The sequence below is a fragment of the Solanum tuberosum genome, unplaced genomic scaffold, assembly GCF_000226075.1.
Source record: "Solanum tuberosum cultivar DM 1-3 516 R44 unplaced genomic scaffold, SolTub_3.0 scf00029, whole genome shotgun sequence".
Classification (NCBI taxonomy): domain Eukaryota; kingdom Viridiplantae; phylum Streptophyta; class Magnoliopsida; order Solanales; family Solanaceae; genus Solanum; species Solanum tuberosum.
Window position 1 is genome coordinate 2,766,569 of NW_006238955.1, and position 12,648 is coordinate 2,779,216.

Below are 12,648 nucleotides of genomic sequence, written 5' to 3' on the forward strand. Positions count from 1 at the left end.
GAAAAGATAAGGTTTTGTGATCTTCAAGAAACTTCTCATCATGAATAAGTTAGACTAACTCCTTGTAACTTATTCATGATGGGAAATTTCTTGAAGATGACAAAACCTTATCTTTTCTCAATATTGTTGATGGTACAGTTCTTCATACGGTGCTCAATTGTAGAGACAAGTTTCTTATCCTTGTCATAACGTAAACTGATCATGGAATCCTACAAATAGAAGTCAAGGCTACCTTATTTGTTCGTGATGTTAAAACGGTTATAGAGAGCAAGGTTGGCCACTTTAAATCAACAACAAGATTAAAATAAAGGAAACGCACCCACTAATACATTCTAGTACAGCTGCACCTCTTAGATGCTATGTATAAATGCTCCAAGTGTCATTGAGTGCACAGGATCAGTCTAAATGTCACTTTGTTATAATTACAATTTAAGGAAGACCTACTACCCCATGTTTAAGCTAGTTTCTTCTGGAATTTCTCATACAAAGGATGGACATCATCAAAGTATAAAGATAAAGAAATAGAAATATAAAATGAGTGCAAAATTGCATCAAGTCATGCTTTAGAAACATTGGGTATTCCACAGAAAACTTAAAAGTTGAAACTAATAGTTAGCTTACTTGTTAACTTCATCAATGGAAGATTGCAGCTTCACCAAATGAGCCATAAGATCCTTAGCACCATCAGCATTGACATTCTAAAAGAAACAAAAGAAATTGACTGACATGATTTGAGTTAAGGAGATGCAGAAAATATTCATTTAACATTAAATATGACTGTCAAGCAAAAACCTCATAGTCATATCGAGTGTAATAGTGACGTCCATAGATTGCCCAGTGTTGGCGAACAATATCTTCAACAGACACAAGGTTACCTTCCCCAAGGTTGTCCTTATTCTTATAGGCAAGGATAGATAACCAAGCCAAAACAGCCCATATTCCATCTTTCTCTCGAATGTGGTCTGAGCCTGTGAAGAGATAATTAAAAAGATTTAATGCCTTTACATGTCCAATCTACTTGTATCAAATTAGATACAAGAATTAAGTCCAGAAAGCCAACCAGTTCCAAAACTTTCTTCTCCGCAAATTGAACACATTCCAGCATCCATCAAGTTACCAAAAAATTTCCAACCAGTGGGTACCTTAGCAAAGGCAATGGAAAACATAAAATTCAGCATGCCTTCAACCCTCCACCAACAAAAGATAAAATAAATAACATATAAATGTCAATGGAGCTATAGTACCTCAAAAAATTTCAAGTTCAGGTGTTTAGCAACTATATCAAGAGCAGCAGATGTGGGCATACTCCTGTAGAAAGATAAGCATTGCATCACATTAAATTCTGACAGATTTCATCACAAGATGAATTGCTCTTGAACAGAAATATTAACAGCATAACAATCATGTACAGCTTAGCTCGAAATGATACAGACCTGGCAACACCTTTCAAACCTCCAGAAAAATAAGGAATAGCTTGTACAGCATTGGCAGCAATTATAGCTACAGAGTCGGAAGGAGTCACAAAGAATCTACAAAATAAACAGAAAAAACAAAATTTAAGATGCAACTCAGGAAAGTGACTAGTTGTAGTTCAAAAAAGATATCAACAAGAAGTTACCTTTTCCCCAGGACCATGTTACGGTCCCCATCTCCATCAGCAGCTGCCCCAAATTCTGGTGGATTGGGTTCAGAATGCGTTTTAGACAATCCCATACGTGCAACTAACTCCTTTGCATATGTCAGATTGGGATCGGGATGCCCTCCACCAAAGTCCTCCTATTAAATTAATCATACATGTCATAGAAAGAACAAAAGAGTCCTAAAATATAGCATTAGAAGAACAGAAAGCCAAACAGTTTATGCAAGAAAATTCTCAATGGAAGGAAAATCAGAGGACCTTGGGTACACAATTAACTAGAGAGCTTTCATTTGCCCCAAGCTCCTCCACAAATATACGCTTTGCATGTACGCCAGCAACACCATGAAGTGCATCATAGCTACAATAGGCATAGATGTGAGAAACTAGCTGACACTCTTAGCAAAAAAAGGAATTGACTGGAGAATGTACATCAAAAGGTTTCCAACGTGCATACCAGAAACTAAATTTTGGAGAAGAGAGCAACTTCTGGATAGCTGGGAATTCAAATATTGACCTGGAAACAGATATGCAATGTTAAATATTGAGTCAGAAAAGAAAATTTACTTCAAAAAGAATAACTAAATTGAAGTACCGATAAAAAGAACAATACGAAAGGTAATAAAGATGAAAATAAGCTTTAAAACAATGTCAAAAGACATGCATGAAGCAATATCCCTTATAAATGTTCAGTCAAAAACAAGCCCAAGACATATCACATGGCCTTAAAAATTTGAAGGGAATGACACAACTTTCAATAATAGCTGTATAGTGCCTTTGCAACAAATTGTTGATTGACCTTTAGATATCAAAGGACACATTTACATGTACAAGCAATACTCGACTGAAAGCAGAAAGACATTTGTTTTTGCACATAAGAGAAGCATCCATACTTCAACAATTTCAGATAATCACTAGTTGAATCAAAAACGTCAACGTCAAATTTCCCCTTTGGACCCTCAAAGCTTGAGACACCTGTTGTAGATATGTCCACCTACATTCAAGTTGGGCCATATCAAAATGTTACTTCATCAATAAAATTAAGACTCAGGAAAATGTACTAGGGAAGCAGTGCATCTTACATCAGGCAGGCCCTCAGCAATCAAGTACTCCTTTATTGTTGTGGTGTTCTCATAGATCTTGTTTGTTATACCTTCCGGAGCAGGTCCACCATTTTCCATGTTGTACTTAATTCCAAAATCCTACAGGTGAATACATATGAGAAACTGTAGTCTTCAGGAAAAACTGACAAAACTTATCACCTGGGTATTATAAACACTCTCAACAGGTATTCAAAACAAGATAGTCTAAACAATTTAATAAGAATTCTAAAAAATAATTGATAGGATATCCCACATTTATTTTATTTTCATTAACCATTTTCCCACCGAAGGTGTTGTCCTCCAAATAAAACACCTTTCGAGGCTACTAGTTATTTCAAAGGCATTCCGGACGCTCTAATAGGTATACTAGAACAAGTTTGGTCATAAAAATTGTTCAGTTTTCTCTGGAGTAATTTTCACTTTATTTGAAAATCAGTGTTTGGCCATGAAAATTCCAATCCAACTTAAAGTTGTATTTCAAATCTGGAAAACAGCTTAAACCTGATTTTTTATGACCAAAATATTAGTGAGCTTGTAACCTGTTCTCCAACTCATTTTTCACTTTTGAAGTTGTATTTAAGTACATCCAAGAACATTATTCCAAGTGTTCTTTGCAAAAAGTATAACCAAACACAACTCCAATTCCATAAATTCCCAAACAAAGGGATAAATATTTGGCTATGGCCAAACGCCTACTAAATAATCTGAAAGGAGACCTACAATCTTTTCATCAACCATAATGTATTCTTCCCTGCAACATTTTCCCTCCAAATAATAAGAACATGTTTAAAGGGCATGTACATAGATGTCTGTTGTGTGTATATATTTATAGGTTCTTAATCAGCTGCAACAAAGGCACATTTCATCATGTCCCCTCCCCGCCCTCACAAAAAATAGAAAGTACATACGAACTCCCTAGAGAATAGAAAACAGAACGTGTAAGTTGCGTTTTTCATCTTTTTTTTCTTTTTTTTTTTTGATAACCGAGAAATTTTTGTGTTTTTCATCTTTAAAAGGAAGATGTATATTTAGGCCAAACAAGCAATGAGAAAAACCAGTTCTCTATGAAAAGAAAATGGAAGCATACTAATTTTACAATTCTACAAGCTAAGGGAACGACCCTTAGCACGTAGCATGATTTTCAGGTCTCAGAGAATACAATTAAACTATAACAGAGCAAGGGAAAAGCCGTAAAGAGAAAAGAAAAATCCTACTTTTCAACTGTGAATCAAACATGAGCTGATAAAAAGACCATAACAACAGTTGAATCCTAGAATAGAAATTAAAACTTCCCAATTCAATAATAGGTTATCACATAATGTTGGAGAGATGCAGAAACAAAACATCAAAAATAAGAAAATATTGTTGGCAATACCTCATGAGGGCCACCTGGGTTGTGACTTGCTGTCAATATAAATGCCCCAGGGGCTTTAGAACCCTGTATTAAGTATGATGTATGTGAGAAGTATAGAGAAAAAATATCATTGAATTGTGTATCTACATAATTTAAACTGGGCTCTATTTATGGACACTACATGACAATCCTTCTCCAAGTAAGATACTATATATAAATCATACTCCTATTTCTATTCTAACACTCTCCCTCAAAGCTAGTGCATACAAAACCATATGTACAGAAATTGCTACATATGTAATTAATAATACGAGGCTCAAAAGGACTGGGTGAAAATATCTGCAAGTTGATAACTCAATTTCACAAAATTTTGTAACAATATCTCTGGAGAGTTTTTTTTTTTTCTTTGACAAAGTGACAGTCAATCTCAATGTGCTTAGTCCTCTCATGAATTACCGACTTGATGTGATATGAAATGCCACTTAGTTATCACACACAAGTTCTATTTAACTGATTTCTCCAAACTTTAGCTCTCTCAGCAACAATTTATCCAAACTAGCTTACAAGTTGCTACAGTTGCTCGATATTCTGCTTTTGCACTAATATCGAGCAACCACACTCTATTTCTTACTCTTCCAGGATACCAAATTACCTCCTACTAAAACAAAATATTCTAATGTAGAATGTCTATCACAAGGTGATCCTACCAAATCAATGTATTTGTATCTAACGATCAGCTCATGACCTTGATTTTTAAAGATAATCTTTTACCTGAAAATAACTTTATATATAGCAAAATGCGAACAATTGCATCACAATGACTATCACAGGAATAATCCATAAACTAACTTACAACACTCCTAGGAAAAGAAACGCCAGGTCTGATCACTATGTGATAATCCAACTTACCAACCAGACACCTATATCTTTCAGGATCACTGAGTGTCTCCCCCTGTGCTAGCAAGAGTTTACCATTTGAAACTGTAGGAATGCCAATGGGTCTATATCCCACCATTCATGTCTCCTCAATAATGTCTAAGGCATACTTGCATTGAAAAATAACAATACTTGATCTGAACAGCGCAACCTCAATACCAAGAAAATACTTCAATCTATCGAGGTCTTTAGTCTGGAAATGTTGAAAGAGTTTTAAACTTATGATACCATCTTGATCATTGCCAGTAATAACAATACCATCAATAAAAACCACCAAATAGATACATGGATTTGGAGAAGAATGTCGATGAATGTCGATGAATGATCAGCTTTCACTTTGAGACATGTCAAACTCCTGAATTATTGTCCTAAACTTTCCAAACCAGGCTCGAGAAGGCTTTTTCATACCATAAAGTGACCGGCGCAACTGACACACAAGGCTAGACTCCCCCCCCCCCCCCCCGCGCAACCGACACACAAGGCTAGACCCCCCCCCCCCCTCCCCGGAGCAACAAAACCACATGGTTGCTTTATATAAACTTCCTCTTCAAGCTCACCATGGAGAAGAGTATTCTTACTGTCAATTGATATAGGGGCCAATATCAGACATATGTTATTTTATCATGAGAGAGAAAGTATCACTATAATCCAAGTCCAAATATTTGAGTATACCCTTTGGCAACAAGACGAGCCTTAAGCTGATCAATTTGGTCGTCCGGACCAACTTTGACGGCATAAACTCAATGCATTAACCCAACAACCAATGATAGAGTTACCTAAAGGAAGAAGAACAAGCTCACAAGTACCACTTGCATGTAAAGCAGACATGTCATCAATCATAGGCATAATGGAGTGATGACAAACAATGATAACTTAAAAGGGTATAAAGAGGGATAGTATTATGAGTGGACCGTACACCTTTTCGAATCGCAATTGGTTGATTAAGAGGAGACAAGTCCACAGTAGGTCCAGGGTCGGGTGAGTGATGTGAATCATCTTATCCAGATGTTGGATATGGGCGACATGATAAGCCAGGAGTGGAGGTACTATGGACGGAGATGTAAAAGTAATTGTAGATTCCTCAAAAGTTGATACGGGTAAGATTGGTGGCACTTCGGATGGAGATGTAAAAGTAACCGCAAATTCTTCAAAAGACGGTATAGGTAAGACCTCACATATGTGAGAATGATCATGATCAGAAGATGTAAAGGTCGAGACTCAAAAAATGTGACATCAGCTCACATAAGGTACCAATGAAGATCGAGTGAGAAGTAATGATACCCTTTTTATACATGAGGTAGTGGTAAGGTTTGAGTACGTTCTACCCTCCCCAAACCTCACTAGTGGGATTTAACTGGGTATGTAGTTGTTGAAGTTATGAACAAAACATGTACTCCCAAAGACACGAGGGCGAAGAGAGTATAGAGGTGTTGAAGTTATGAACAAAACATGTACTCCCAAAGACACGAGGGCGAAGAGAGTATAGAGGTGTTGAAGTTATGAACAAAACATGTACTCCCAAAGACACGAGGGCGAAGAGAGTATAGAGGTGTTGAAGTTATGAACAAAACATGTACTCCCAAAGACACGAGGGTGAAGAGAGTATAGAGGTGACTGAGGAAACAATACTACGGCCTCATTTGTTTTGATTAAGATTAAGGCCTCATTTGTTTGGATTAAGATTAAGGCCTCAATTGTTTTTATTAAGATTTAGACGTCTGAATCTGAATGCACATCTTAATGATTAAGATATTGTCTCTAGATCTGAACACCAATTAATTAAGACTTTGTTTTACAACATCCGAATGTACATAATCTATTTATATGTACATAATAAATATACAATTCAAATAAAAAATTAATTAAATATTTAAAAAGAATTAACAACATAAAAACATTATTTGATTAAAAAAATGAAATACTTATACTTGCTCGTGATGGTGGAGATACTTTGTAGTGGTGGTGGTGAAGGTAATAGTTGTTGTTAGTGGCTAGTAATGATAGTTGTGACAGTGGAAGTGGTTGGTGTTGTGGTGACTATCATAATGGTGGTGATTGGTAGTGGTGTTGGTGGTTGTATTGATGAAGTTGGTTGATGTTACTAGTTGGTTGTGTTGATGTTGGTTGTTCAAGAATGTCTAGTAGTTGATAGTTGGCAGCGTACTAGTTATGATGATGGAGGTGGTAGGTAATAGAGATTGACCACAATGATGGTAGTGGTTGATAGTAGTGGTAGAAGTGGTGGTGGTGGTGGTGACAAAAAATTGTATGGTGGTAGTTGGCGGTGGTTTTAGTTGTGATGATGAAATTTATTGGTAGTAGAAATTGACTATAGGGGTGATAGTGGTTGATAGTGGTGGGGGAGATGGCGGTGGCTACAATGACAATGATGGTGGTGGTGGTGGTGGCGACAGCTACAGAGATGGTGGTGGCGATGTCAATGGATATAATCATAATGATGGAGGAGATAAGCATGGTAGCATTTGATAGTAGTAGTTCGTATTGATGGTTGGTGGTAGACGATGGTAATGGTGGTGGTGGTGGTGGTGGTGGTGGTGATTATAAAGATGGTTAGTGATGGTGGCTAGTGAATGTGGATAGAGTGATTGTGAATATTATCCACACAAAAATATCTCTTAATGATATTAAGACTCTGTTCTAGATCTTAATGATTAAGACCTATTGAAACCCATCAAGTACTTGAAATCTAAATGAGAACAAATGCACTCAATGATCTAATGTTTTAACCATTCAGATTCAGACCTACATTAAGTGCAAACAAATGAGGCCTAAGATGTTTGAATTTGAATATACATTTGAATATTAAGATGTGGTTTATAGATCTGAACACTAAATAATTAAGATCGTTTGTTTTTAAGCATTTGAATATACATATAAAAATGTATATCAAAATTATTAATGAACATAATTAAGAGAAATACAATCCTTGAATCTGAAATTAGCTATAACCATTCCGGGCCTCCTCCAGTGTTATCAAAGGCGAAAAGCGCAAAAAAAATCTAAGGTTTGTTAGGGTTTTAAGCGCAAATAAAGTGTGGGCTTTAATGAAAAAAGGGAGAAAAAAATAAAAATATATATGTTTAGTCCAAGACTAATATGTATAAACATGAATGACAAATATATGACCAAAGAAATTGAAAAAAAAATTATGATAAAAGTAAAATATCAATTGTTCAGTGTCACTTCTTCATAAGAGGTTCAATGGTGAGGAAAAGTTTGCCTTAGAACCTTGATGACGACACTGAAGCGCACATAAAGCAAGGCGAAGTGCACAACACGTTTTGAGCCTCGCTTCAGGGCTTAAGCGCGCTTAAAGCACGCCTTTGACTATACTGGTCTCCTCCTCCCCGCCAACATAGTAATTTCAACGAGTGAACTGAACCTCCATTAAAAAAAATTAAAACCTCAAAAGCACCAGTTTCAAAGAAGAAAAGGCAAAAAATAGATTCCAGTTTGCACACATTTTTCTCTCAATCCCATACTCCACTCTACCACAGATTATAGTTGCTTGCTGGAGCCACCATTTTTTGTTGTTGGTCCACCATCTTCCAAAGGATTCACCAATGCTCTTTCCTAGACCATCTGTACTTCCAAAGGTTTCTCCATTTATACACTCGTGCCTTTCCATCCACTATCCGCAAGACTCTTGAGACCTTGCAATCTGCATCACCACCTTCTTATTTGACAGATTCGGTGAATTTACAATGAACATATTATTATTATTATATTTGTAAACATTCATCCCATTGACTATGAGGAGTCGACGACAGCTGAAAGAGGTGAGATGGAGGTTGAGGAGTCCATCACCATGTCGATGATGTTCAAGAGATAGGGTTATAGATTAGAAGGAGAGAGGTTTAATTAATTTTAAAAATATAAATATAAAAGAGCGATAATAAAAGCTCTAAATGATTTTCAGACTCTATTCCAGATCTGATTGAATCAGATGAATTGAGACCCATTAAGTGATAAAAAATTTAAAAATAACAAATGTACTTAATGGAATGAGATTGAGATCTCAATTATTCAGATTCAAACCTTTATTAAGTGCAAATAAATGAGACCTAAATAAGGAATTTGAGTCAAAATGAAAGATGAGGGTATCTAATTAATTAAATAGCCCCAAAAACACAACTAAACGTGAAATTGAATGAGGAGTGCGAGCAGCCTCGATGAGGTGCCTAATCTTCCTCTCTGCTACTCCATCCGTTAAGGGGTGTACAAGCTAGAAGACTGATGAATAATTCCTTGAAACTAGGTCATAAACGGTTGAAACTGGGAGGACATATATTCTACAACATCATCACTATGAAAGGTACGATTAGAGAAACCAAATTGATTTTGTATTTCAACACAATAACTCAGATGTATCATCAATGAAGCTACAAAATAACGAAATCCTAAGGTTGAGTTGATTCTAATATAAAGTATGACCCCAAATATCAAAGTGAACTAAGGAACAAATAGACTCTACACAACTCTCAACACTACGTAGAAAGGTAGTGCAAGTGTGTTTCCTAAGTTTGCACAATTCACAATCTAATATGGACAAACTAGGCACTATCTTTTGTACATTCAACAAATCTGGAGCATCTATAACTGGACATGCTCGAGTGGGATTAAGAGAGGTAAGGCAGTAGAGGCCTTGTGATACATATTCTACCCCAACCGTCTGTTTCGTACGGCGATCCTACATGATAAAAGAGTCCTAAAAAGAAATAATATGGCACGAGATTAAAGAACAACCACGGACATAATGAACAGAATTTAAAGTGACAGAGGATAGGGGATTAGCTAGACAATTCCTTTTTCTTTGGTTTGGATCCCATTGGTTAAAGTAACAGCCAAAAGAGACCGTGAATAAACAATATTTGACAAAAGTGATTTATCATCGGAGATATGATCAAAATCGCTAGAGTTCACAACTCAGGTTCCAAGTCTGTGCAACCGAGGCTACTTGTGGAGATGTCTGCTTACTTGCTCGATAGTGAAAATACTCATTATATTCCTCTTCAGATAATTAAACCCATTGATGACATGCAGTGTCAGCCTGAGCAACATGAGCATTCTTGGATGGTCAACCATGCAATGAATAGCATACTTCATGAGTGTGACCCAGCTTATGGCAATAACTACACTTAGGTTCAGATCTTCCAAAATGACCTCGTCATCAATTCTTCATGGATTCTGATGATCAATGTTTTGATTTCCTCATTAAGGATTTTGGATGAATCATAGGACTTAAGCTTCCAATTCTCGTGTTTTTAAAGCCAAAAATATCACACCCAAAAGACATCTTGTGAAATTTTACTTGAAAACAGCAAGCAATGAAGATCTGGTTGTACGAGAATTAAGATCTCATCGAAAAATAAAAAGTGACTGGATCTTGAAGAAAATGGTATGGACAGCTCAGAATCTCCAAATGACGCTGACAGTAAAATATTTCTTTGAAAAAATGGCCTAAAGCAGCCTGGAATCGTTGGAACAGTGTTGAAGTCGACGGACACCTAGATCATACCGCTGGACAGTGATCAAAATCAGAGAAAATTGGGTAGGATTGGATTGATGGAGCAACCCTACTGGAAAAAAAAAGATCGCCGAAAATAAGCATGCGCTAGCACATGGATCTGACGTGCTCGCAGGAGAAGTACTTTTGGCGGTGCATGAGTGCCTACGTGTCGCCTATTTTCAACAAATCTGAAAGGTATTCTGGACCCAGTGGCGGTGTTGGAATTTGCACAACACTACCAAAAATTAATTTAATGCAGACAGTTGTGTTGCCACCAAAAAAAATGTTCAGTGACTGATTCTCTTTCATGGAAATTTGTACAACAATTAATTTCCCACTAATACTTTGATACTATGTAGGAAATATAGGAGAAAATATTACGTATTGAATTGTGTATCTACATTATTTACACTGAGCCTTATTTATAGACACTACGTGACAATCTTTCTCAGAGTAGGATACTACTTACAAATCATATTCCTTTTCCTATTCTAACAACCTATTATGTTGACAGATACTTGAAACAGGTAAACATTAATATGAAAAGAACTATACAAGTGTAACACAAAGAGAAATTAAGAGGAATATGGTTCTTACTTTAGATTTTGACGTTTTGTATAATGTTAAGCTATGTTGCTCGGATCTTCAAAACTGTCAACGGGTGCGTGTCGGATTCGCCAAAAGTAGTGTATTTTTGGTGAACCCGACACGGGTGCGGCATCAAAAGTGAAGAGTCCGTGTAACTAAGATGTGAAGTTGTGAACTCAAAATCATTTTGAAGTGTGAATTGAAGCCTAAAGGACAAAGACAATAACTAGTAATGTATTGAGATTAATATATACTTATGTACAAGTAAAAGTAGTAAATTACTAGTCTTGATGCGGTGCCTAATCTTCCTCTCTGCTACTCCATCCGTTGAGGGGTGTACAAACTAGAAGACTGATGAATAATTCCTTGAAACTAGGTCATAAACGGTTGAAACTGGGAGGACATATATTCGACGATATCATCACTACGAAAGGTACGAATAGAGAAACCAAATTGATTTTGTATTTCAGCACAATAACTCTTGAATTATCATCAATGAAGCTACAAAATAACGAAATCCTAAGGTTGAGTTGATTCTACTATGAAGTATGACCCCAAATATCAAAGTGAACTAAGGAAAAAATAGACTCTACACAACTCTCAACACTACGTAGAAAGGTAGTGCGAGTGTGTTTCCTGAGTTTGCACGATTCACAATCTAATATGGACAAACTAGGCACTATCTTTTGTACATTCAACAAACTTGAATATCCCAAACGTTTGTGAATTAAGTCTGGAGCATCTATAACTGGACATGCTCGAGTGGGATTAAGAGAGGTAAGGCAGTAGAGGCCTTGTGATACATATTCTACCCCAACCGTCTGTTTCATACGGCGGTCCTACATGATAAAAGAGTCCTAAAAAGAAATAATATGGCACGAGATTAAAAGAACAACCACGGACATAATGAACAGAATTTAAAGTGACAGAGGATAGGGGATTAGCTAGCCCAATTCCTTTTTCTTTGGTTTGGATCCCATTGGTTAAAGTAACAGCCAAAAGAGACCGTGAATAAACAATATTTGACAAAAGTGATTTATCATCGGAGATATGATCAAAATCGCTAGAGTTCACAACTCAGGTTCCAAGTCTGTGCAACCGAGGCTACTTGTGGAGATGTCTGCTTACTTGCTCGATAGTGAAAATACTCATTATATTCCTCTTCAGATAATTAAACTCATTGATGACATGTAGTGTCAGCCCGAGCAACATGAGCATTCTTGGATGGTCAACCGTGCAATTAATAGCATACTTCATGAGTGTGTCCCAGCTTATGACAATAGCTACACTTAGGTCCAGATCTTCCAAAATGACCTCTTCATCAATTCTTCATGGATTCTGATGATCGATGTTTTGATTTCCTCATTAAGGATTTTGGATGAATCATAGGACTTAAGCTTCCAATTCTCGTGTTTTTAAAGCCAAAAATATCACACCCAAAAGACATCTTGTGAAATTTTACTTGAAAACAGCAAGCAATGAAGATCTGGTTGTACGAGAA

General features: G+C 36.5%; 1 protein-coding gene across 1 annotated transcript in view; it reads right to left on the reverse strand.

Annotated features, from left to right (window-relative positions):
- The window catches only part of LOC102579912 (phosphoglucomutase, cytoplasmic-like), a gene marked incomplete at its 3' end in the record, with an annotated part of 21,094 nt that overhangs the window by 4,741 nt on the left and 3,705 nt on the right, over positions 1–12,648 (reverse strand). The window contains 11 exon segments of the mRNA NM_001288404.1: positions 622–698; positions 793–968; positions 1,061–1,142; positions 1,245–1,308; positions 1,434–1,529; positions 1,619–1,776; positions 1,898–1,997; positions 2,094–2,153; positions 2,530–2,630; positions 2,719–2,838; positions 4,115–4,177. Of these exon segments, the coding sequence (NP_001275333.1) occupies positions 622–698; positions 793–968; positions 1,061–1,142; positions 1,245–1,308; positions 1,434–1,529; positions 1,619–1,776; positions 1,898–1,997; positions 2,094–2,153; positions 2,530–2,630; positions 2,719–2,838; positions 4,115–4,177 (1,097 nt within the window).